This window comes from Mytilus edulis, chromosome 2, assembly GCF_963676685.1.
Source record: "Mytilus edulis chromosome 2, xbMytEdul2.2, whole genome shotgun sequence".
Lineage (NCBI taxonomy): Eukaryota > Metazoa > Mollusca > Bivalvia > Mytilida > Mytilidae > Mytilus > Mytilus edulis.
In genome coordinates, this window is record NC_092345.1 from 46800383 (window position 1) to 46825784 (window position 25402).

The following is a 25402-nucleotide window of genomic DNA, read 5'->3' on the forward strand; positions in this document are numbered from 1 at the left end:
TTAAAGATTTGAAGAATGTTGTGTACTTTTTATGTGACGTCATCAGGCATAGTCGCCTTTTTTCATGACGTCACAATAAAATTTCGACCAATCAATTGCTGAGAACAAATTTTTCACTAGAGATTAGAAATATTTTTCTCACACCGGTCAGGAAATGTGAAAATAGCATAAAAATTAGAGAAAATAGTTTAATCCTCTATGTTTGTATTTTGAATGCATGTACAAAATATGTATTTTTTTAGCTTAACCATTTATTTTCATAGGTATTTCATCTGTAGTAAACACATATACACATCATTGCTATAAATTGAATATTATTTAGTCCTGCATTGAACCATTTATTTAGTATACTTTTATTTGATTTTTGCCACAATCACATTGTAAATCTTCGAACAAATAACCTATACAAATTTCAATTATCACGAAAATTTCTTACGTCAAGATCCAAACTATAAGTCCAACAACAACCATCACCTGTTTCCATAGTTCAGCTGTATTAAAAATATTTGTTTTTAAATGTTTGTATATTACATCACTTTGAAATTTCCTGCAAACTTCGATGTACACACGTAGAACATCAATTCGTTTTGCTTAAGAAACATTTTAAATCAATAAAGTACACTGTCATGTCCGTTTGGAACAATAGATTGAAATACTAGTAAATATAAACGTTATAATCAATGAAACTGATAACATTGTAAACAAATCTAACGACTTTTTCTAGGAAACGAATGTTTCCATGCATATCGACTGAGTGTTATAAGTCTACTCCTAGATTTCTTCTTGCTGGCCTTTATGTGGTGTTTGTATGTTCTGTTTTCAGCAGCATTTGGGTCAAGACAGCTACAGGGTTTACCACATGTAGATGGAATAGACAAAACAAATCCGTCAAATACTGTTGATTTGCAACAGTCTCCGCCGTCCCATGAGCATTCCTTTGTATTGTAATTAGCCTGACATAACCCATCTGCTATATTGGACTACAATATAAAAAAGGGAGAAATAAAAATGTTCAACAAATATAAAACCGTACAAGGGCTAAAATTGCAACCTCATATTCTTCTTTATTGAATATAAAGAACAAATTAAGTGAACATAGAAACATCTCTATAATATATAAATGTGGTAAGATTACCTATGTGACATCTATCCATCAGATACCCATATTCCGTAGATGAAAGCACCTATAGGTCACCGTACGGCCAAACGAGAAACGATCTAAGACAGTTATAATTACTAACTTGTAAAAATTTGATAAATACACAGCTTGTTCATACCTTATTACATTCTGCTTTGCATGTTATAGTTTCTGGGTCTGGTGTCCACTCTAGTAACACTGAACATGTAATATGTCGTACTGGACCTTTGTCTTGATAACTGTCGGTAATACTTGCAAGTCTACCTCTCACTTTATTTGAATGACCATTTACTATTGGAACAGCTTCTGGTAAGAAGCAGTCTACATCACATTGATCGCCTAAAATATTAATTAGGTTTAAATTTAGGGCATCAATTTCAAATTATAATATTGATAAATTTAACTGAATTTTGTAATATGAAAAAAATATTCTAATGTCAGTCAATGGGCGAAAGGCAAAATAAGATAGTTTTCGATAAGATTCTAATATAACCGAAAACATTCATTGTCGGTACTTTTACATATTATCAATGAAAGTACCATACTTGAGTACCTTTGTAGTTTATATTGTTCTGTATTTTTCTACATTGATTTATTGATATTAATCATATATGTCTAAATCAAAATCTATTTCAGACATACTCAAGTCGAGTTACACAAACAATATATGCAAAACATTTTGAAAAGTGTACAAAATAGATGTAAGTCCAGTGTACAAAATAGATTTAAGTCCAGTGTACAAAATAGATTTAAGCTCAGTGTACAAAATAGATTTAAGCTCAGGCTTGAAAATACCGATTGACATTAATTATTATATTTTAATTTGTCACTGGCAACATAACAGCTGCCACTACATTTGTTAGAGTGTAGAAAGTAAATATAATTTCGGAGCATCATATTTCATACCTGATTTTATTGATGTAGTTAATGTTGATACTCCCTCCTTCATACATAATTTGCGTGCTTCTTATAGTGCCTATATTTTTTCTCTACATTTTTCTTTTGTTGATGTCTGTCGTCTTTGAGTTAGCGTGATCTTTATCCGTTTGTTTGATGTGTTTGAGTATTTGATATTGCCATTTGAGTCCAGTATATTTACTTTTTTTTGGTATATTTTAACATTTATATTTTACGATACTTGCCTACTTTATTCCCATGACAGTTGAATTTAACCTTTGTACTCTCAGCAACAGTAGGACATGATCCAGTTAGGGACGATTTACAAATACTAAAACTGTTGTTCCAGGTACCATCTATTCCACAATTAATCACGTGTGTTACCTAAACAAATAGATGTAAAATCACAAGTACCTATGAGACAATATACATTGTAAGTTTCTGAAACATTTGCAATGTCAACACAGCAATACCAAACAAATATAGTAGACATTTTCCATCTTATATATGAATCATTTAAATAAAGATATATATAAAATAACACTCAGTTTTACTTAGTGTTTAAGCGTTAAAAACTCCTCATTGAACCACTGATAATTCATGTCAAGACGAAACGCGATAACAGCGTAATAAACTATTAGTTTTCTATATCATGCTTGTTGATTTTGTTTACATTGTGGTGTTTTTATATGGTTTATGAAGTTTTAAGTCTTCCTCTTTTATTGAATTTGGATTAAAAGTTAGTTTGCTTACTTATCTAACAAGCTCAATTCAAGAAAACTATTGCTATCTAAGTAATTTTGTAACAAGTATTTTCTTTTTGTATAAAAAAGGTCTTACAAAACTGAAAAATCTTTAGCATTTCTGTAATGCATTGTAGCTTTGTGGCTCTGCGAGTTCCTGATGAAGGTAATTCCAGAAAAGAGCTTCGGACGTACGTAATTTAAAACTTATTTTTAATTTCTTATTCTGAAACATATACTGAAAACAAGAATGTGTCCATAGTACACGGATGCCCCACTCGCACAATCATTTTCTATGTTCAGTGGACCGTGAAATTGGGGTCAAAACTTAAATTTGGAATTAAAATTAGAAAGATCATATCATAAGGGACATGTGTACTAAGTTTCAAGTTGATGCAACTTAAACTTCATCAAAAACTACCTTGACCAATAACTTTAACCTGAACTTCGCACTATCATTTTCTTTGTTCAGTGGACCATGAAATTGGGGTCAAAACTATATTTTGGCATTAAAATTAAAAAGATCATATCATGGGGAACATGTGTACTAAGTTTCAAATTGATTGAACTTCAACTTCTTCAAAAACTACCTTGACCAAAAACTTTAACCTGAGGCGAACGGACGCACAGACGGACGGACGAACGAACGAACGGAGGCACAGACCAGAAAACATAATGCCCCTCCACTATCGTAGGTGGGGCATAAAAAGGAATCGTTTTATATATACATACTGGGTTATCTGGACATATCATTGTACATGTACTGCCTACATTGAACAGATCTGTACATCTATATAAACCTTGGAACACTATGTCTGGCGGTGGACATGTAATTGGTACACAAGTTTCACCTTTCCACAATCCATCCTCATCACATTCAAGTTTATATATTTTTCTGTGAATAAAAGTTATATGCATAAATTCCAGGTGTAGTAATCTAAAATGATATTTATGATAACAGTACAAAGTATTTGCTATTGTTATTTCTTTGTTGTTTTTTTTCTTTGACATGTTGAACAATGTATTACAAAAACAATTGAGAAAGTTTCAGGTCGACTAACAGTGGGAGCTGAGACAGGAGTATCGAGATTGCTCGAAGTAACTAAACGAAGAAACTAGAATGATGAACGCATTACAAATAATTAATAAATAATGTATTCAAGACTAAAATATGGTTAATTATATATCCTTTGGATTACGTGTAAAAAGTAATAAATAAAGAGAGTTAACATAACCTTGTTTAATGCTTAAATATAATTATCGACATAATGCAAAAAAGAAAAATTAGTTTACACACGACATAGGAAGAAGTAGAATGTGAATACTTCACAACAAATATTTTTTAGGTCATAAATATGTGGTTGCAACCATTTCAAACTTTGCTTATTCGTGAATACAAACAAAACATGTATCCTGTTTAATTTTACGAAAGAACAATTGTTAGTAGACTGTTGACATATATTTTCACACAAATTAATAATAAAAAAAGCTACAATTCAAACCTGAAATTGCTCTTTCCTACTACATGGAATTCTTTCTCACATTTGAACTTGCAAACTTTTCCAAGGCCATGATATCCCCTTTTACATGCTTTAGTCATGAGTCTGGCATCATCGGTGACTGATGGTGCTTTACAGTGTATTTGACAAAACGAATTTGGTAAAGACCAGGTTCCTTCAGAATCACATTGTATTGTTGAGACATCACCTTTAAAGTACCAAATATCAATTTGGTAAACATTTACTATATTTCTTATAACTTATGAAAATTTGGGTTGGTGAATAACCAAATAAACTCATCATAGATACCAGGACTAAATTTTGTATATACGCCAGACGCTCGTTACGTCTATCAAAGACTCATCAGTGACGCTCGAATCCAAAAAAGTTAAAAAGGCCAATTAAAGTACGAAGTTGAAGAGCATTGAGGACCAAAATTCCTAAAAGTTTTGCCAAATACAGCGAAGGTAATCTATGCCTGAGGTAGAAAAGCCTTAGTATTTCAAAAATTCAAAATTTTGTAAACATACGTTTATATAATATAAACCTGTGAGCTTGATACATGAATTCACATGCGAAACTAACATTTAAAAATAATTTTGAGTGTTTATACAGCCTATAAGTCCGTCCTCATTTGTTGAAATTGTAGAATATAAAAAGTAACAATAAAAAAATACTGAACTCCGAGGAAAACTCAAAAAGGAAAATCCATAATCAAATTCAAATTGCAAAATTAAAAGCTCAAACATATTAAACGAAAGGATAACAACAGTCATACTCCTGACTTAGTACAGGCATTTTTAAAAATGTAAAATGGTGGATTGAACCTGGTTTTATAGCTAGCTTAAACTTTCAATTGTATGACAGTAGCATAAAATTCCATTATATTGACAACGATGCCTGAACGAAACAAACGTACACAGTAGATTAGAATGTCAAACTTATGGGTAGAGCTTATATGTGCTGTTTACTGTATAGTTTTTTTTTTTAATAGAGAAACTTGTCTAGAACGGCGAATTAATAAAAATATGTTGTATATGTCAATTGTTATATCATAGTTTATGTGTGTGTAACATTTTAACGTTGTGTTTCGGTTGTGTCGTTTGTTTTCTCCTATATTTCAGTGTGAATTCACATTACTATAAGACGTGTCACGGTACTTTTCTATCCTAAATTCATGTATTTGGTTTTGATGTTATATTGGTTATTCTCATCGGATTTTGTCTAATGCTTAGTCCATTGCTGTGTGTGTTACATTTTAATGTTGTGTCGTTGTTTTCCTCTTATATTTAATGCGTTTCCCTCAGTTTTCGTTTGTTACCCCGCTTTTGTTTTTTGTTCATAGATTTACGAATTTTGAACAGCGGTATACTACTGTTGCCTTTATTTATGTATCAAGTGATATGTGTGGATTGTGTTAACGTATTCAGAATATGTAAACTGAAGTCTGCATATGATTTTTAGTGTAGTCTCCATATCAATATTCACCCTGTAATCTGGACGGTGCTTTACAGTTGAAGTTGCATTTATCTCCATATTGGAATCCATCTGGACATGAAATACTTGCATACGGAATGTATGGCTCGCCACAGTCAACGGGAACACACGATAAAGAAGTGTAACTCTGCCATGTTCCGTTAACACAAATTAACTCGTTAACACGACCTTCCAATACGTACCTGAAAGAGAAGAAATTTCGCCTTGTCATACGCCCCTTTTTAAAGATTACTGTTAGTGCTACAGATGTTTTCATTTGGTATTTAATATACAATTAGATAGATTTGTTATATCATTATAAAAGGTATATCGACTAACACTTATTGGTGAATTTTCATCACGATCATTCCAGATGCTATGATGTACTATCTAGATTAAAAGACACGGACTTTTATTTGTTAGTGAATGAGTTGTTAAGTCATCATTAATATCATTAAAACATGTTTTATTATGATTGTTTTGATCTTTTTAATCATTTGTTCCGAAAATATACACATAAGAGTCTCCAATATGCACATATATTGTATCACATTTGTTTAATTTGTATGGAAAATTGATTTATAGTGGGATAAACACAGATACAACGTTGATCCATAAAGACTTTGCAGATTTATTTCAAGAACAATTATGGCAAAAAGTTGAAGATATGTCTCTATTTCTTTTAATCTCCTCACTATTATTCGCGTGTAATTTATGATTAATTGTTTTGTGTGTGTAACATGAAAGCAAGCCAGTGTAATTTTTATTGGTAATGTTAGCTTGTCGATTAAAAAAAAATAACATGCAACAAAAAACACTACCGGAAAAGCTGTATTCTTAGTCATCAATCATATGTATATACAGTATATTTCTTACCCCTGATTGCATTTGACTGTACATACGCTTCCCTCTCTTTTACCATTACACATTGGAACACCATGCTTTACACGTGGAGTCCCACAAACAGGTCTGTTACATGATCTGTTGAAACATCTTCCTACAGAGGGATCATATAATTCCATAGAGTCACAAGATGCGATCGTCACTGGGTCTAAGAATTTAGAAGACCTCAAACGAGCACCTGCTATGCTGATCCTTGGTGAGGAAAACTTTATCCTCACGCCTAGAGAGAAAGATGAAAAATCAAGGTTTTGAATAAATATAAGGAATTATAATTTTGTATCCAATACATGCTTATAAACATAGAAATGACATTCACGGTACCAATTTAAAAATATCGTAAAACGTGAAAAATCACAAAAGTATGGGTTGCGCCTTACAAATCATTTTTTTTAAATGAACGTGATCAACATTTTTACCCAATACATGTACATGAAGAAGCAATTGCATGCATTCATGCTGACAAGTGTAAACATACAAACGAAAGCAAAAATCACCAAAGTATGGATGGCTCCAAAAACTTATTTCTTCCGACTTGACAACATAACTAGTAATTCATACGAAGTTCTAGTCATTCTTTTACCATGAACTTATATTTGCCCGAATTAATAATTGCTATGAGTTAAACTATTGTTCACCTTTAGTAAGGAAGAATTGCTGTGTCAAGTCATGAATGATTGGCACATGAATCGGGTTGTGTTTACATGAGATAGAATGGATTGCCGGAGTTAAAGTCTTGGTTATGTTGTCATTGGTAATAAGTTCGATCCTCATCAACTGTTTTCTATTCAGATCATCTAATCCGTCTGATCCGAAGTGTATAATTATTTCTGTTGCAACCTTGGGTTTTCCAAAATAGATCTGCAATAAACATTGTTGAAATATGAATTGATGTTTTACGACATTACGTTTTATCCTGACTTTTATATTAACAGTAGTACCAGACATTGTCATTTGATAAAGCCGACACAACACTCTTATTATTTTTTACAACTCTGTCTATGAACTCACAAAAATACACAGTTGGTATGGATAAAAATAATGTTTGCAAAATATGAATTTAAGCTTTGAAAGACACCATGTAAAGTACTTTAGCTTAATACCAATAGATACCAGACTTGGGGTCAATTACATTGGAATGTAATTAATTAAATTACACATAACATTGGAAAAATGGTCAATAACACTAATTACACAGTTTTTGAAATGTAATTAATTAAAATTCAATTATTTTCCCAAAGTAATTAATTAAATTACACATTACATTTCATTATAATTTTTTTTAAACAAAAAAATCATGTATATATAGCATGTGTAAAATATTCACGTAAGCTTAGTTTTAGCATTGCATTTGATCATCATTATTATTTTTAATGTTTTGTCATTTAGTCTGCACCTCTCTGGTATGAACACTTTGTTTTTGACAGGAGCAGATGTGGCAGGTATTGCTTGATCATAAGATGTGTTGATAGAAGGAATGTGTTCCTATTAACTTGCCAATACATAAAGGGGTTTATTGAAAACCCAGAAATGAAGCCATTTAATTAAACATAATATAAAATAAAAAATTGTCCATTTTTTTTTACTTTACAATTATTCAAAAGTAATCTTGTCACTGGATTGAAAATATTTTTTAGCATAAACAATGTATAATGTCTAAATATTAGCAATATTTTGCTAATTAGACAAAATACATGTACTAGTGGCATTGTCCCTAGACTGTTTTATTACACATTTAGTATGAGTAATTGACATTTGTTTTTACAGCTGATAACTTTTATTTCTATAATCCTTTTGTGTATACTAATTTGACAAACTGAATGCAGTGATTTAAATTCTAAATGAACTGTCTAAGAAAATTTTACATATTTTTTTTACCATACATACATGTATTGATGGTATGCATACATGTTATCAATTTATTTACATGTAAGATAAAGATCTTTCTTAGAAACTGACAACACCAATAAATGATTATCACATTTTTTTTTAAAGTTAAAAGACTACTAATTTAGTAACATTTCTGTTTGTCAAAAAAAATTATCTATATGTAGACAATATCTTATCATTTAAATCATAAAAGTACGTGTAATTGAAATGTAATTCAAAAGTAATTTAGCATTACATGCTTTTTTTTTATTGTAATTAATAAAATTACCATTACATGTAATTAAAAAAGTCATCAATTACACATTACATTCAATTACAAGGCACGTGGTAATGCATTACACTTAATTGCCATTACATTTTTTAATTACCCCATCCCTGGTAGATACCACAAACGTTTTAATGTATGTTAGCATTTTGTTATGTTGCAGTTCGGTGTTTCTGTTTTTTCGTTGTTTGCCTCTAATAGTTGATGTGTTTCCTTCGGTTTTAGTTTGTAACCCGGATTTATTTTTCTCTTAATCGATTTATGACTTTTGAACAGCGATATACTATTGTTGCCTGAACATATACAAAATACCTCTATCCAATAATTATCCTCCTTTCCATAATTGTTACATGGACTCCAGTATTCATCAGGAACAGTATTGCTTACACATTTCTAGAAAATATACATTTTAAATGGTTGGTTTAAAGAAAGAAAAGGGAATAAAACTGTCGCATTAATATTATTACCGAGTAAACTCTTAAAAATCTTATTTTTGCAAAGTTTTTCTGTTTTGGTTTGTGGCAAGGATTTGTTATCGCTAAATCCAGTTATGCCTTTTGAACAGCGGTATACAACTGTTACCTTTAGTTGTCTAAACTAAAAACTGATATGAATTCTTATATAAGTCTCGTCGTAAGGCTATATCAAAATGTTGAATAGGGTTCAAATATGGTCATCCCAGACTACAACCCGACAAATAACAGGACTCTTCTGAAGAGCTTATCGTACTATCTGCATTTAAAAAACAATTACTGAAAGGATAAAAGATACCAAGTGGGAAATCAAAACCTACAAATTGAATCAAAACAAAGAACACATTGCCCCAAACCAACCAACTAATGAAAATTCAAACACAAAACACCACACATACAAACAGAAGATTGAGTTACTCTCACGCAACAAAACATCGGTGGTAATCTTATACGCTCCAAAAGGGTCAATAGAATTGTTGACGTATCCTCATTTTCCAAAAGCAGTTGTAACTGCCGACTCGGTCTACTTTATTTTTATTACCAACCTATTGGATATATTTCAATAAATTATCGTTCTGTATCTACATGCTTCCACTGAGTGTTGTGAAAACAAACAATCAATAATTTGAAACTTACTTTTCTCCGAATCAAGAACCTTGAGAATGAAACCACACCAACTTACCTGGTTCCTGGAAGGAATTCCTATGATTAGCGACTCTGGACATGTATCATCCTGGAATTCTGGATTTGCAACTGCTGTTTTGGCCCACTGGTCTTCAAAACCTGGAGGGGTATAATATCCGCAGTCTGTAACGCTGTATGGCCGCTCAAAATCTTCACAAATACCATCACCATCATGAATAAAACAATGACTAGGTTCTCCTAGAAGGAAGTATTGCAAATGTTAGTAAAGTTCGGTTGAATTTGAATATGAGAATAGGAGTTTCAATTATTTAAACTACAAAGATAAAAAAAAAAGTTACCAACCCAAAAAGTAACCTGCTACAATTAAAAAAAAACGTGACAATGAACTTTGTGTAGGGATAGTGAAAACATAGAAATGTCGCAGGTCTGACTCACTGTAGAAAGACGAATAGTAAACGATACTAGATTCGAACATCATTTTGAAATTGAAAGTGAATGTTTGAAGTGCCCATGGGTAAACACACCAAGATATTCTGTTTTATTATGTTCATTGATGATTTATTAATCATTACATATATTAGCATACCTGCGCATTTAAAGAATTCTTCTTCTTTGCAATCAATATCACACCCATCGCCATCTATTGTGTTACCATCATCACACTTCTCACCACTTTTATCAAAAAATTAAAATCGGCATTAATATTTTTATGAATATATCAAGTATGGTTTTACATTTGTAGTAGATAACTGCCTTTAATTATTAAACATTATTTACCCAATAAAATCACAATATTAACATGATTAATGAAAAGAAATAGACACTTTTCGATAATTGAAGGCCGGGTGTATAAATCTAAATGTCCCTTGATTAAGTTTTTAGAACAACTGTCGTATGTTTGTTGGTTATTGACATTTAAACTTCGTCTTATTTTGATAAGTCTTAAACATAGATACAGAAGTTAAATAGGTAGAAGTCAAAGTATCTAAATTTTTATGATATAACTAGGTTTAAATGAAAAGGGAAATTTCAGATATCTATATGGAATACGAACGACACCGATTTCATTTCATACAGTATTGATTTTTCAAAATCTCGATTTTTTTTTTATAATTGTCTCATGAAAAGAAATGACCAATCAACAATACTCACGTGTTAACATGACCATCTCCACAGAAAGACTGACCAACGATAAAATCGACAGACGGTGATGGTACACTTTCATGGTTTCCGGTTACAACTAGTATACTGTACGTATATGTAGTATTATGTTGGATGTCCCTGAAATATTAATAGAATTTTCATATTCTTTTAATAAAGTAATGGAATATGTCAACGACATTTTTTTTAAATACGTAAATTCTTCATTCGTTTCGTAAATTTAATATTGCATACCAGAACAATTTATTCGAATCAATGGTTCTAGAAAATAAGTCATCTGAAAAACTTCCTAGTTAAATATCAGTCTAAAAAAAAATTTAAAATAATTTCCGAATATTTGAATAAAATGATTTTACCGGTCTGTGAATTCTGTTTTACTGGTCTGAATTAACTGGTTCCCTGTAATTTCCGGATATCTGATGACCCTGTACTTTTGCTGTCTACACAACGCACATTCTGATGCGGGCGTACTTGTTGATAATTCTGCTGCATCTATAGCTGTGTATGGATGCTGCACATATATTCGTACCTGTACGAGAAAATGTATTGAAGAGGGTTTGAAAGGTACCAAAAGGACATTCAAACTCATTGATCGAAAATAATCTCACAACGCTAGGGCTTAAAGAGAAAAAGCAATCAAACAAATAATAGTACACAACATAGAAAACTAAAGACTAATCAACACGAACCCCACCAAAAGCTAGGGATGCTCCGGAAGGGTACATTGTAAGCAGATCCTGCTCCACATGTGGCACCCGTCGTGTTGCTCGTATTATTAAAACCCGATAAATAGTCTAATTCAGTAGGTCATATTCGTGAAAAGGGAACGGGATTGTAGTTACGACTTAAGAAACATATCCGATATCATTTGTGAAACCGACATTCCATAACGATCAATCAACTCGTGATGGCGTCCGTAAAACTTACGAAGGGATGCTTTATTTCTTAACCATTTGGAACTCTTGGTTTAATAGGTTCCTTGTAAGCAGCAACCCTCTATCAAGGAAATCATGACAGGAAATACAATCCCGGGAATATCGTATCAATTGGGAGATATATGCTCGGTATGAGTTTTGTATATAACACAATAGCCATGATGTGTTTGTAAATCAATGTACAACACTTCTCAGTGAAGGCTTATTGATATACAGTAACTGACAACAACCAATAACAGTAGAGTGTACATTTGTCATTTTTTAGAAAACATGTTTTCTACTGCAGTCATAGCAATTAAGTACCTAATGACAACTGAAAGTATAAGTAAATGATGCTAGTCGTACATACCTTTACGACAGGTCTTCTTACATTCAGTCTGATTGACAACGCATTATCACATGAAGCAGGAAAACTATCCAATGGAATCACTGTAAGATCGTCTGTCGTGATTTCTATAAATTTGATTGGATCACCCATTCCTGTCAAAATGAAGTCATCAACGGATCCAGTATAAGGTACCCATATACTCAATCTAAACAAATGGTTGATAAAGTATTCATTTATATCGCTTTTCTTAGTAATTCAGACTTGGTAGCACAGCTTTTATAAAAGTTGAAGCTTATAGGGTAAGATGCAATATCTATCTATCTGTTTGCTTTTTCCCCTCTGTTATATGCATTAATGCTAACATAAATTTAACGTGTTAAATAGATATTGAATGAGGGATAGTGCAAAAAAGTGTAATTGTAAGGTGATTTCTGTATGCAGTTTTAAAAGAGAGCCGAAAGATACCAGAGGGACATTCAAACTCATAGTTCAAAAGTAAACTGACAACGCCATGGCTAAAAAAGAAAACAACAATAGTACACAAGACACAACATAGAAAACTAAAAACTAAGCAACACGAACCCTACAAAAACTTGGTTGGTGTGATGTCAGGTAAAATAGAAAAAGGAATTGTTAAAGACCCAAAATACTCTCGTGGTATGCAGTTTCCGGACAGTTTTTAAACGACAACCTAACTATTTTTTCCTGCAAAATGAACATCAGGTCCAAATGATTGGAAAGCCAAAACCAAAAATAGTTTGAGTGCATTCAATGCAAATTGGCTTAAACACAGCAATCAGAACGGTATAAGGTTGAATTTTTTGACAGAGCTAACTTTAGTTAAAGTTCAATTACAAGATCAAGATAAGCTGCACATGTACTACGCGGATGGTCTGAAAATCAACCAGCAGCAATACCGATTCAGTTGTAGTATGAAACGAATGATACATTACGAAAACTCTTCTCCAATCTTCAAACGTTTGTCAATGTCATCACAATCTTAATGGTAAACATATATACAACTAGAACCGTAAATTGTAATTATTGTAATTTGTATTGGCGATCGGATGTTAAGCAATGATCCTGTTTCGGTAGTTTCGTATGGTTTAAACGGTTGAAATCATCTATAAACATTTGAGTTGTTTAATACTATACTATATGTATAAGTATTTCTGAATCCAGCTTGAACAAATAGTAAATACTAATTATAATTAATGTCTACGATATTCTTACTTGTCAGGTATGAATTTGAAGTTAAACTCAAGGTCTATGTAACACTCCATTCTCTGACAGGTATAACTGTCAGGCATCATCCAAACCTTGTCACTGGCTGTACATGTCTCAGAATCTGGTGAACCTGAGCAATAAAGTAATTAATAATTGTATAATAACCTTAAGCACTATAAAACAAACACATATGTCAACAAAGAAAAACAAAAAGTCATATAGACACAGCACCTTAGCAAAAACGAAAGAAAAGAATACATCAACATCACCATAGCCAAATAACACAACGACTGGATGTGTATTACATAGACGAGTACAAAGAACACTTTAATAGGTAATTAAGAAAATACAGAATGTCAGTACTTAGAATCTAGACTACAACACAATCGTGTATTATTTGTTAAGTTGATACAGAAGCCAGTCAGTATAAAAAGAAAAAAAGACAGATTGACTTTAGCAACATACACTTTTAAAATTGTTCCAATAACAAGTGCTTTGATTTACCTGCAGCTTGCATTGGTTGGGATAAGTACAGAAAACTCTCTGGATGCGATGCTGTGGCATTGTGGGCATACTGAGCAGCACTTCCATCAGGTTTACAAACGTCGCATATAGTTTTCGGAAATGCTTGATTAGAGCCAAGGGGAGATATCCAGCTGATGGTAATACTTGCATTGGTAGATCTTGCGATCTAAAGAAAAATGTGAAATTTCTTATTTATAGCAGATCTATTTAAATAAATATATTTTTCTAAATATAAATTTATATTAAGTCAATTCATTATATGGTGGGATATAAAACATTGTTGATAATACTGATGTGTAATTTGCTAGATAAAAATTACATCACAACTTAATTGATGTAAAAGTTTAGCTGGTCTTTTCGTAAAACGGACATTTTGATAAGGCAGACTGGAAATTAACCATGCATTATTCGTGTTTTAAATGACCGACAACACGTCACATGTATCTATTATCACTATTATTTTCGATAGCCCATATTACCCATAATTCTAGTTATAAATAATGCTGCTCTGTATATTGTCATTTTTATGCTATTTTTTATATACTTTCTTTTCGAAATTTACTTATGTAATTACATCCCGAAGATGTTGATTGAAATGTTTGTAATGATTTTGGTTTTGAGAACTATGTAAGAATTGAAAAAGAAATTTCAACTGAATTACAATAAAACACCAATGACGACATTTAAACGATTCGCATTAAAATAATATTAAGATGTCTATGCTTTTTTACTTGTAATGAATATAAAGGAATATGATTGTATTCTAGTTTGACATTGCTACCCCAACTTCCGATGCAAGATCGATCGTCCGCTCTCCGAACTTTCCCGTAGTTCTGCGTTTAATTGTTTGCTCGAGTTTATGAGTTTCGGTCTTCGCTTGAAAGTTGTTGCTACTCCTCTTCAGATAGTATTAGTTTCGTCAAATAGACTGACCAGTCTGTCCATTATCTGAAAGATAACCAGAATATCAAAGGGAGACAACGAAATTCTAATGACAACTTACTTTTGGTGGCAGTGGTACTGGTGTTGGTTTCTTTTCTGTCCTCCATGGTTTGTATACAAGGTCAAGGTAACAGTGCATTCGTGCACTCTGGTCAGATGTGAAACTATTTATACAGCTATCATCTAGTATAAGTACACAAAAACGTATATAAATGTTTCAAGAAAACTGCTTGACGACTAACTTCTATTTGAGCAATTCAAATAATTTCCCGAAAGGCAGCTTTTAAGTCAAATTCAAAGTTAAAAAATAAATTTGAGTTCATTACCGAAAAAAGCATAAATGGTTTTATTCCAACTTTTGGTGGCCGTTTTCCTATAATGTTTGCAACTAAATGAAAAACAAACAAGCAAATCAACTGATGAGAAAGATTTGAAAAATATATTAAAATTTGTGGAATCAATCTTTAAATCGCTTATGAATGTATCCAATTATTTCATCCATTTTGTCGACCACTATATATCACGATATCACAAAGTTCAAAACTGTTTTGGCTAACAGTTACACGTAGGTGTGTTTTAAAAGCAAAATTTCCGAAGAAAAAAATCAGTATTATAATCTATAGTCGGACTTACCAGCATAACTCATGTAGTTATTGAATGGGGTGTTTCTGAAGCTTTCTAGACCACATGTTGACTTTATACTACCATCTGGATCATGGCATTGTTTATTATCTGGTGTAGGTTCGGTATCAGAACAAAGATCTCCAAGTTCTAAAGACGCATGTGTCTCTACACAGGGATCGTCACAATCCATTTCCGATATACCATGGTGCACGTGCCATAGGCCAAGGACATGTCCTATCTCATGTATCAAACCTTTCATTTTACCTGATGCACCAAACGATTCTGGAGGTACAATCACACCACCTATAACATAAAAATAGAATGGAAATGGCGAATGTGCCAAAGAGACAACAACCCGACCATAGAAAAAAACAACAGCAGAAGGTCACCAACAGGTCTTCAATGTAGCGAGAAAATCCCGCACCCGGAGGCGTCCTTCAGATGGCCCCTAAACAAATATATACTAGTTCAGTGATAATGAACGCCATACTAATTTCCAAATTGTACACAAGAAACTAAAATTAAAATAATACAAGACTAACAAAGGCCAGAGGCTCCTGACTTGGGACAGGCGCAAAAATGCGGCAATATACAATTCAATTTTTTTTTACCTCGTTGTTGTTGCATGCAAATCACAAAAAAACGGCAGAACAAAGGTAAAATAACAAAAATGCCGAACTCAAAGGAAAATTCAAAACGGAAATTCCCATATCAAATGGCACTGAAATCAAAAGCTCAAACACATCAAACGAATGGAAAACAACTGTTATGTGCATGACACATTTAAAATTTTACAGCAATAGTCCAAACTTTTTGACACAATTTGGAACCATCAATAAATCATTATAGTATATTAAAACAAATGTAAGCTAGTGCAATGCTACCTTTTCTATTTTGAAACATACCGTTTATGCCATACACGTGTTTGTCCCAAGGGTATGTGGACAGACCCGCAACATCCGTGTTTATTGTCGAGGCCAGATAAATGTTAAGTTGGCTAGAACTATCCTCGCCGACCATGTCTTGAAATTCATCTTTGCTAAGGTAACCTCTACAATATAGTGTATGTTAATATAATTTTGTTACTTAAGCAATCAGTATTTAAAAAGCTTTGTAACTTGAAAGCTTATTGTTAATTTCGAGAGTAAAAAAAACCAAAACGCCTTAATTGTCAATTATTTTTCAGTAACCGAAGGCATCAATATTGTTTGAAATTATGTTTGAAATTATAACAGTAAGACATGGTTAGAAATTGTATATAAACCATTAGAATCGTCCCCGAAATAAGCAATGAGTAAAACCCATATCGCCTAGTTAGCTATAATAATAAAATTAACGGTACCAATTTTCTTGCACCAGATGCGCATTTCGACAATACATGTCTCTTCAGTGATGCTCGTGGCCAAAATATTTGAAATCCAAAGCTTATATAAATCAATTTAAAAGAAAAAAACTAATGGTCTGATTATGTATGAATTATAAAAAATAAAAATAATAAACGAAAACCAAATATAATATTCTGTATTTTGTTTCCGTCTCAATTTTTTTCCTTTTCCGTTTGTAATTTTTTAGTCCTTCTTATTTATGGGTCACCCATAATTGTCAATCATATTCCGAAGTGTACAAAAGGTAAGCTTGGGGGAGGGGGTTAAAAAATCAACATTTTTACCGTACACGTTTTTTTTAATAAAAATAAAACTGTCAGATATGTTTCAAATTATTTTCAATGCAACTATGTAAAACTAAACTTTAATATGCTTGATCTTCTTTTTATTAAGAGTGATTGATTCTTGTCTTTAAATCTGAAAATGGTTGAGGTACACTTTTTGAAGGAGGGTGGGGATCTGAAAAAGTGTATGTTTTGTACACTTTGGAAAATTGTTGGAAATAATGACCCTGACAGATGAATAGTTGTCAGTTATGAAACTGAAGATATGCGAATGGGGTAACTGTTTTCTGAACATCCTATTTTATACTGCAACTGCTCATGATCAAATTATCTACCAAGCATCAAATAATACCAATTTTAGGGGGGGGGGGGGGGGGCAATGTCAGAGACTACACAGAAAAAGCAAACGTTAGAATACTTACCGATGCTGCGATTCAGGATTAAAACAAACATCAGAACCTGGTGTACAGCAATCTCCACCATCCCATTCCCATATAAATTTGTTACATTCTGGATCACAATTGCCATCTGCAATAGATATCAGGTCGCATTCTGCGACTGCCGGAAGTAGATCATCACAATCACCGCCATCATATCCGGTTTTGGCATGAAAACAGTCATCGTCGCAAACATTATCACCAATAGATATTGAATCACATGTGTAAAGCACTGTAGCCTGTCTGAGAAATGTGCTTTTAATATTTTTAACGTCTTGCTTAAATGTTATATTATGCGGTGAGAATGCATCTATAAGTGCTAAATGTTGCTTTTGTAACTGCTTTCTAGTAATTTGTGGCTGGGAACCATCATCGTTCATTAAATTGTAAACTTTATAATTAATTTCTTTAAAATGCCTTAAGTTTGAATTTTCTCTGTACGATTTCAGTAAAACTGGATCATCACACACTGTTTCGCCACAAGGTGGCGCTTTGATTACAATTTGACTGGAGGTTGATAATGTAACCCTTTGTATAATGTGCGGTGGTGTTTTGAACAACGACCGCCATTTCTTTGCATCTGTAAAACTATCAGATACAAAAAGCCGGTCATCTTTGCCATTTGAATCTTCTAATTCAGAATGATTTTTAGCATAATTCCAGATAAATAAATCTTTTAATGATCCTCGGTAAAAGGTTTTTGAATGTTCGTCCCCTCCAATCAGAATGGTTTTACAGTTTTGTGAAACCTTTTGGAAAATCGCTCCATGCTGATGTCTGTCTACAGCCACTAATGCACCGTCCCTGTACAGCTTAAGTACATGTTTGTCATACGTTACAACAATGGCGGTCCATTCTTCGGGTTTGTAGTTAGTATCTGTATAAACAGTAGATGCATGTTTACTCCTTTCTGTCTTTAAAGTAACAAAATATTTCTGTCCAGAATTGAGAATTTCGGGATTACTAGCAATTCCAATTTTCAACCAGTTGTGTGTTTGTTTTCCATTACAAATATCTACAAGCTCTGAAATAAAATATGCCTAACGTATATAAAGCACTTATACATCATACTATAGTAGTTATATCATTAACCTTAAAAGATGTACATGGGTTAGGTTAAGGACTTTTTGTCAGATGTTCAGCCTCCTTGGGTTTTTCCCCTACCATACAGGGTAAAAAATAAAATCACAACAATACTGAACTCCGAGGAAAAATTCAAAACTGTAAGTCCCTAATCAACTAGAAAATCATATCAAACGAATGGACAACAACTGTCATATTCCTGACTTGGTACAGGCATTTTCAAATGTAGAAAATGGTGGATTGAACCTGGTTTTATAGCGCTAAACCTCTCACTTGTATGATAGTCGCATCAAATTCCTTTATATTTGCAACAATGCGTGAACAAAACAAACATAATAGGTAAAATTGTCAAAATAGAGGTACAGCAGTCATCACCGTGTCACAATCTCAATTATAACAAAAACAAACAAATATTTAACAAAGAAGCACAAAAAGCATCTTTCAAATTTAGCAACCACATTCATTGCTTGCTTTTATATGTATTTTAATTCAACCCATAAAGCATTAAAATATTTGAAGTCCTGTGACTGAATGGCAAGGTTCGCATCAACTCTATGGTAGAGTCGCGTGTTTGACGTCAGAATGTAAACGTCACACAGGAAGAGATATAAAATAATTTTGTCGTTCAAAGTATTTTCAAAATTATAATTATAGAACAATAACATAATGGCATTACAATAGAACAATAGCATAATGGCGGGATGTTTAAAATAGTTTTCCCCCTATCATTTTACTTTTCATATAAAAATTCAAAAAATGTCATTTTGGTAAACATGAAAATCATTTATTACTGTACAAAGAACGCTGAACTCCTTATCAGAGAACACTAATTATTCAGTTTATCGTAGTGAAATTAATTTGGTAAATCACTGTATTCTAGAATAATTTAATTTTGGATGTAACGCGTCTTTTGATTGGCTGACGTTATTTTGTTATCAGACCATAGACATAATTTAGTCATGTGACCGTGACGTCTTTGCGGGGTTCTTGTTGCTCAGTCTTTTGTTTTCTATGTTTTGTTGAAAACATATTTTTGTTATTTTGTCTTTTCATTTTTTTCTACTATGAATGTCCCTTTGGTATCAGTCGCCTCTCTTTTATTGACAAGGCTATCCTAAGAATTTAATTATCTTAAACAGTCATACTGTTCTTTTTGAGATAGAAAAACAACATTTAATAATAATTCATTGTAATAAGGAGAATAACGATGTAAGACATTATATTCTAATCCAATTATTTACACTGTATATTGAAGTTGCAACGTGTTGTTTTGTGAACATTTGTCACGTTTCAAACGTAAGTCAGACATCACATAACACATTATTTTAATTCCCGCTGGTATTTTATTCTTGAAGCGTTAACGAACACGTTATAAGGCATTATCAAGCGTCTAGACATGCATTTAAGTACATGATGACTGTGGAGAATATCTTGGCAGTTTTCAAGAGTTTGGATTCAATTTGTAAGTGAAAAAATGCCTAGTAGTGTTATCAATCGATTCTGATGTGTAAGTATAGTAGCCTTAGCGGATCTTTTATTCTATAAAAGGGGAGTAGGACGAGAGCCGAAGAGAAAAATACTAAAAACAAATGTTTTTTTTACATATACTCTCTATCCCCCCATTTCGGTCCAACTCTAGTTAGGTCAGGATATTCACCGCGATGATTTACTTAAAACAATATCCAATAGTTGAAAAGAAGTGTATTTGTTTTACTCTCAAAGGCATTGAATATTACTGAACTACACATCACTGTATAAGAGAATTTAAGATACAAATAGCAAATTAATCATGTGCGTGTGCAAATTTTTGCATCGTTTAAAAGACAATAGATAGCCCTATCTTCTTCGAATAAATTTAAGTTACCGGTATGTTCAAGCTTTCCTCTAATTTCTTTTTATAAAAATTAATACTCTGTATTTGCCTAAATCTATTAGCAGCAGGGATGGGGTAATCGTAATCTGTAATCTGTAATTGATTACATTTTTCCAGTAATCGACAGTAATCTGAAGACATTTTCGATTACATGTAATCGTAATTTAATCGATTACAAGTAATCGTAATTTAATCGATTACAGCAAAAATCATGATGTAATCATCGATTACTATCGATTACTTTAGTAAAATAGTTCGATGAAATATAACCTATTTTAAATGAAAATATGTATGCATTCATCACTTTGAAGTACTGACATGACTTACAAGTTACCAACTGCTTTTATATTTCTATCTATTGCCTCAAGCTGAATTATAATTAACCAGATCCCCTACCATAATTTACTTTATATCTATGTATGGCTATGTATCTTTACGCATTTAAAATTTGGCATAATAAAGAGAAAATTCAATCGTAATTTGAGAACCTCGAAAAATATACATGGAGCTGTTACGGTGAATTTTAGTGAAAGAAATAAAGTTAGAGACCATTAGATTGTGTGCATGAGGCACTGAAGCGCTTCTAGTTGAAATCATGGTGGTCACTTTCACTTCGTGTACATTTAAAAACAAAAATCCACATTATTCTACTTTCTTTTTATTACACAAACTTTCGGGAGAAATATAGATGAGTTGAATAGAGACGAACGTTTTGCCTTTGAGCAGTCCACCTACTGACCCCTCCAAGAGTTGGTGCATAGATTCTTTGACGTGCAGAGAGCATGACACTCTCATCACACATGCAAGGTATTGCATTAAACATCCCCATTCAGACACGACTTGGTTGCGAATTTGTACATTCCTCACAGCCACACGAAGACCCAATGTTGGCACAGGTTTTATACCACAAAGACGTGCGAAGTCTAGGGCTATAGTTCTATACTAAGTATCTATTCAAACCTTGGGATTGATTTTGTTTGAAATAAACTATCAATACTAAATACAAATATGGAAAAGTGTAAAATGACAAAAAAACTGGAATGAATCATCATTAATATTATAGATCATAATAAATGAACTCATGACAGATACAAGGATTGAATTTTTGTAGTTGCACCAGACGCGGGTTTCGTCTACAAAATACTCATCAGTGACGCTCGAATATAAATAAAGTTAAAAAGGTGAAAAGTACAATGAGCATTGATGACCAAAATTTCCTAGACGTTTCGCCAAATACAGGTAAGGTAAACTGTTTCGGAGGTAGAAAAGCCTTACAATTTCAAAAATTTTCAAAAAAAATAATTTTGTAAATAATTTATAATTAAAACAATAACAATGACAATTCATGTCAACACAGCAGTGACAATAATAAATATTGTGTTCATGATCTTGACACTTGTATTCATTTAATTTTGTTTAAGGATTGCAAATGTTATTTTGTAAAATCATCATTATTTTTTAGTTAACTTATCGAATTATAATGAAACTTCACATAATTTTTTTTAAGTTAATGTTTTATGTAGACGATAAGCTAAGTTATTTAACAGTTATAAATAAAAGTAAATCACAAAAAAAAAAATAACTCCGAAGAAAATTCAAAACGGAAAGTCCTTAATCAAATGGCAAAACCAAAGGCTCAAACACATCAAACGAATGAATAACAACTGTCATATTCTTGACTTGGTACAGACATTTTCTTATGTAGGAAATGGTTGATTAAATCTGGGGTCTGTCGTTCAAATTGTGATTAAACTACTCAAATGATTGATTTTAATCGAATGATTAAGAATTTTTAACGACGCGTTAGCACTGACGACAAGTTGAACAACAGACCCCTGGTTTTATAGCTAGCTAAACCTCTTACTTGTATGACAGTCGCATACAATTCCATTAAATCGACAACGATGTGTGAACAAAACAAACAGACATTATAGGTAAAATTGTTAAAAATAGGGGTACAGCAGTCTGCATTGTGTTTAATATTAATCACTATAATATAAACAAAATTATATAACAGAGAAGCACATTAGCAAAAATTAAAGAAACGAATACAAAAAATTATCAAAGCACAATAACACAATGACGGGATATTTTTAAAAGTACAGAGTCACGTCATATGTGACAAAAAATTACAAAAAGGCATATAGACAAAGCACATAAGCAAAAAAGAAAAAAAAATATAAAACGTGAACTTTTTATATAAGAAAATCCATTATATTATCAAAATCTTCCTTAATTTTATGCTAATAAATTATTGTCTTCCCGTAGACAAATTCGCCGATATTTCCCCGTATGCATTGACCTTAACTACGAGAACTTTCGTTAGAACTTTTAAATTTGGCTACCGCAAAGCGCAAGTTCGAGGGAAAACCGTGACGAAAGAATGTAAACGAACGTGCATAGCAAGTAAATAGTACAAATTGATATGTGAAGAACAAATTTAATACAACAAAACATTTAAAAACTATTAAACAAAAGTTTAATTCACAAATGGAAGCGCATAGAAAACACAAAAATATAACCATGGCTCTATCAATTCACTGCTCCATCTGGTCTGTGTTGGTTGTGTATCAATGCCACGATCCGAAAAACATCGACAACAAACTCGAAAGTTAATTAGCTTGCGATCAATAACCACTGGATGAAATAGTATTTGTAATTTTAATACGTAATAAATATTTTTTTAAAAACGTGCTTACAGGACTTATTTTGGTATACATGCATGCATTGGTTCAAATAATTTTTCGATAACAATAAAACAACAAAAAAAAATTGGTTCACATGACTTTGAATAAGTTTGGTCTGGATTCTTACTTAAGGTGATACATGTATTATCGATGTTTAATCAATTATTGGTATCTTTTAATCTTAGACTTTGGACTTCAAAATTACTACAACGTGTTTATGTTATTATCCTTTTTAACTAAACAGGAGTGTAAAATATTGGACTTTAGACTTAAATCAATACTTAGAACCTCTTTAACGTAAATACAAGAAGTAAATATACTATTTCATACATTTTCGGAGTAAACTTGACTGTATCCGTTTATTTTTGTAATTATTTTTCTCATAACGATTGTAAAAAAGATCGGATTTCATTAGAATTGAAAACTTTAACTTGACATTTCTTAACACACATATTTTAATTTTTATTATGTAGGTGTGATAATTACATATTAAACAGAAATCATAAGTTATAGCTGATTTAATGAAAATTATAATGCTTGTATTTAATAAAGACGTAATCCGATTAATAAGTTGTGAAAACCAAATTATTAATACGACTTTCTTACCTAGTATGGTGACTGGGTCATGTTGTCCTCCCTCGGGATTTAACAATAAACTTAATGTAAAACTGCCACTCGGAATTTTAGAATAAAATGCTTTTAACTTCAGAATTTCTTTTCCAGAAAAATACACAGCGCTCTGGGTGCCAAGTTTATCATAGACACTTGTTGTATCTCTTGGATGTCGAATAAGATGATGAATTTTATCGCCTTTTCTTTTTGGTTTGGTACACACCGTATTTGACTTTTTTCTTAAATTCTCAATTTCTTTGACGACAGCTTCCTTGTGATATATATTTTTTAGAATAGTTTCCTTGATACTTCTTGAACTATTTGTCTCATTGAACATATATATAATAATTCCAATACATATGTATTGAAAAAAGTTATTCCGTGCAATGTCCATTTTGCCGATCTGACAAATATTAATGTTACTTTCTTTTTACAGACTCTCAACAACAAACAAATGACATAAGTTCTAGTGAACCAGACATATCTATTGTTTTCCCATAAAGAACATTTAAATGTTTTCGCTGTTTGACGGTTTTCCAATACTAAGAATAATTTTCTAATGGAATTTCACACTATCCAAGACATTCATGAAAAATGTAGTTGTTTACGTACGGATGTACTATTAAGTCTGTGAGATGTTTACTAAATAATAAAATCAATTTTTAAATTCGGATGAATATATACAGTGTGAAGTGACCTCAACATATAGAAGGTCATGAAAGTTTGAAACTGTCCAAAACTTGTTAAGAAGAAACACCCCATTGTTACTAGTATAGATTTATAGTACTATTTTAATTAATTAAAAAACAGATTAAAATGGATTACATACCACCCATAAAATAACGTACACATGCAAGGACGATCATGCCGTTTGATTTTGTATTGTAACATGGGATTCTGACCCCATTGTAATCATTAAAGTATGACAATCCGTTAAGACGAACAAATTGTTAGTTGTTTGTAAATGCATAAAAACTGTATGCTTCCTGTAACGGATCTATTATATTATATATTTTTTGTGCGCTCCACCCTTTTTTAAACGAGGGGTCATGATTCTGGAACAACTTTGCTTTGCTGTAATATTTTTCTAAAGTTTTTTTTATATATTTTTGAATTACACATGTTTGAAAGATCAACAAAACTTGAATCATAATATGAATGCACTTTGATGCACCTCCGACTGTTAAGTGTCTCTCATCTTTCTTCAACAATACAGATGAATTAATGATGAAATCGTTACTATTCAAAAGAAAATGTAAGATTATTCAAGGTTAAATTTAATTATTCAAAGTTAAATAATATATGTAAAGGCTTATACACGACAGTTGAGCTACAAATACTATTGAGTGATGATATTTTTTCAAATAGATAAA

General features: G+C 32.0%; 1 protein-coding gene across 1 annotated transcript; it reads right to left on the minus strand.

The window, feature by feature from the left end:
- Positions 1-419: 419 nt before the first annotated feature.
- On the minus strand, positions 420-24570 carry LOC139512288 (pappalysin-1-like). Its single transcript, XM_071299792.1, has 21 exons — positions 24024-24570; positions 17760-18798; positions 16574-16719; positions 15678-15971; positions 15106-15227; positions 14082-14268; positions 13584-13707; positions 12372-12555; positions 11444-11616; positions 11079-11207; positions 10513-10598; positions 9964-10163; positions 9121-9201; positions 7292-7514; positions 6630-6876; positions 5766-5956; positions 4281-4485; positions 3511-3673; positions 2281-2419; positions 1278-1477; positions 420-980 (listed from the first exon to the last, which is right to left on the minus strand). The coding sequence occupies exons 1-21, from the start codon at positions 24421-24423 to the stop codon at positions 708-710; spliced, it is 4806 nt and encodes a 1601-aa protein (XP_071155893.1). The 5' UTR covers positions 24424-24570; the 3' UTR covers positions 420-707.
- Positions 24571-25402: the final 832 nt, after the last annotated feature.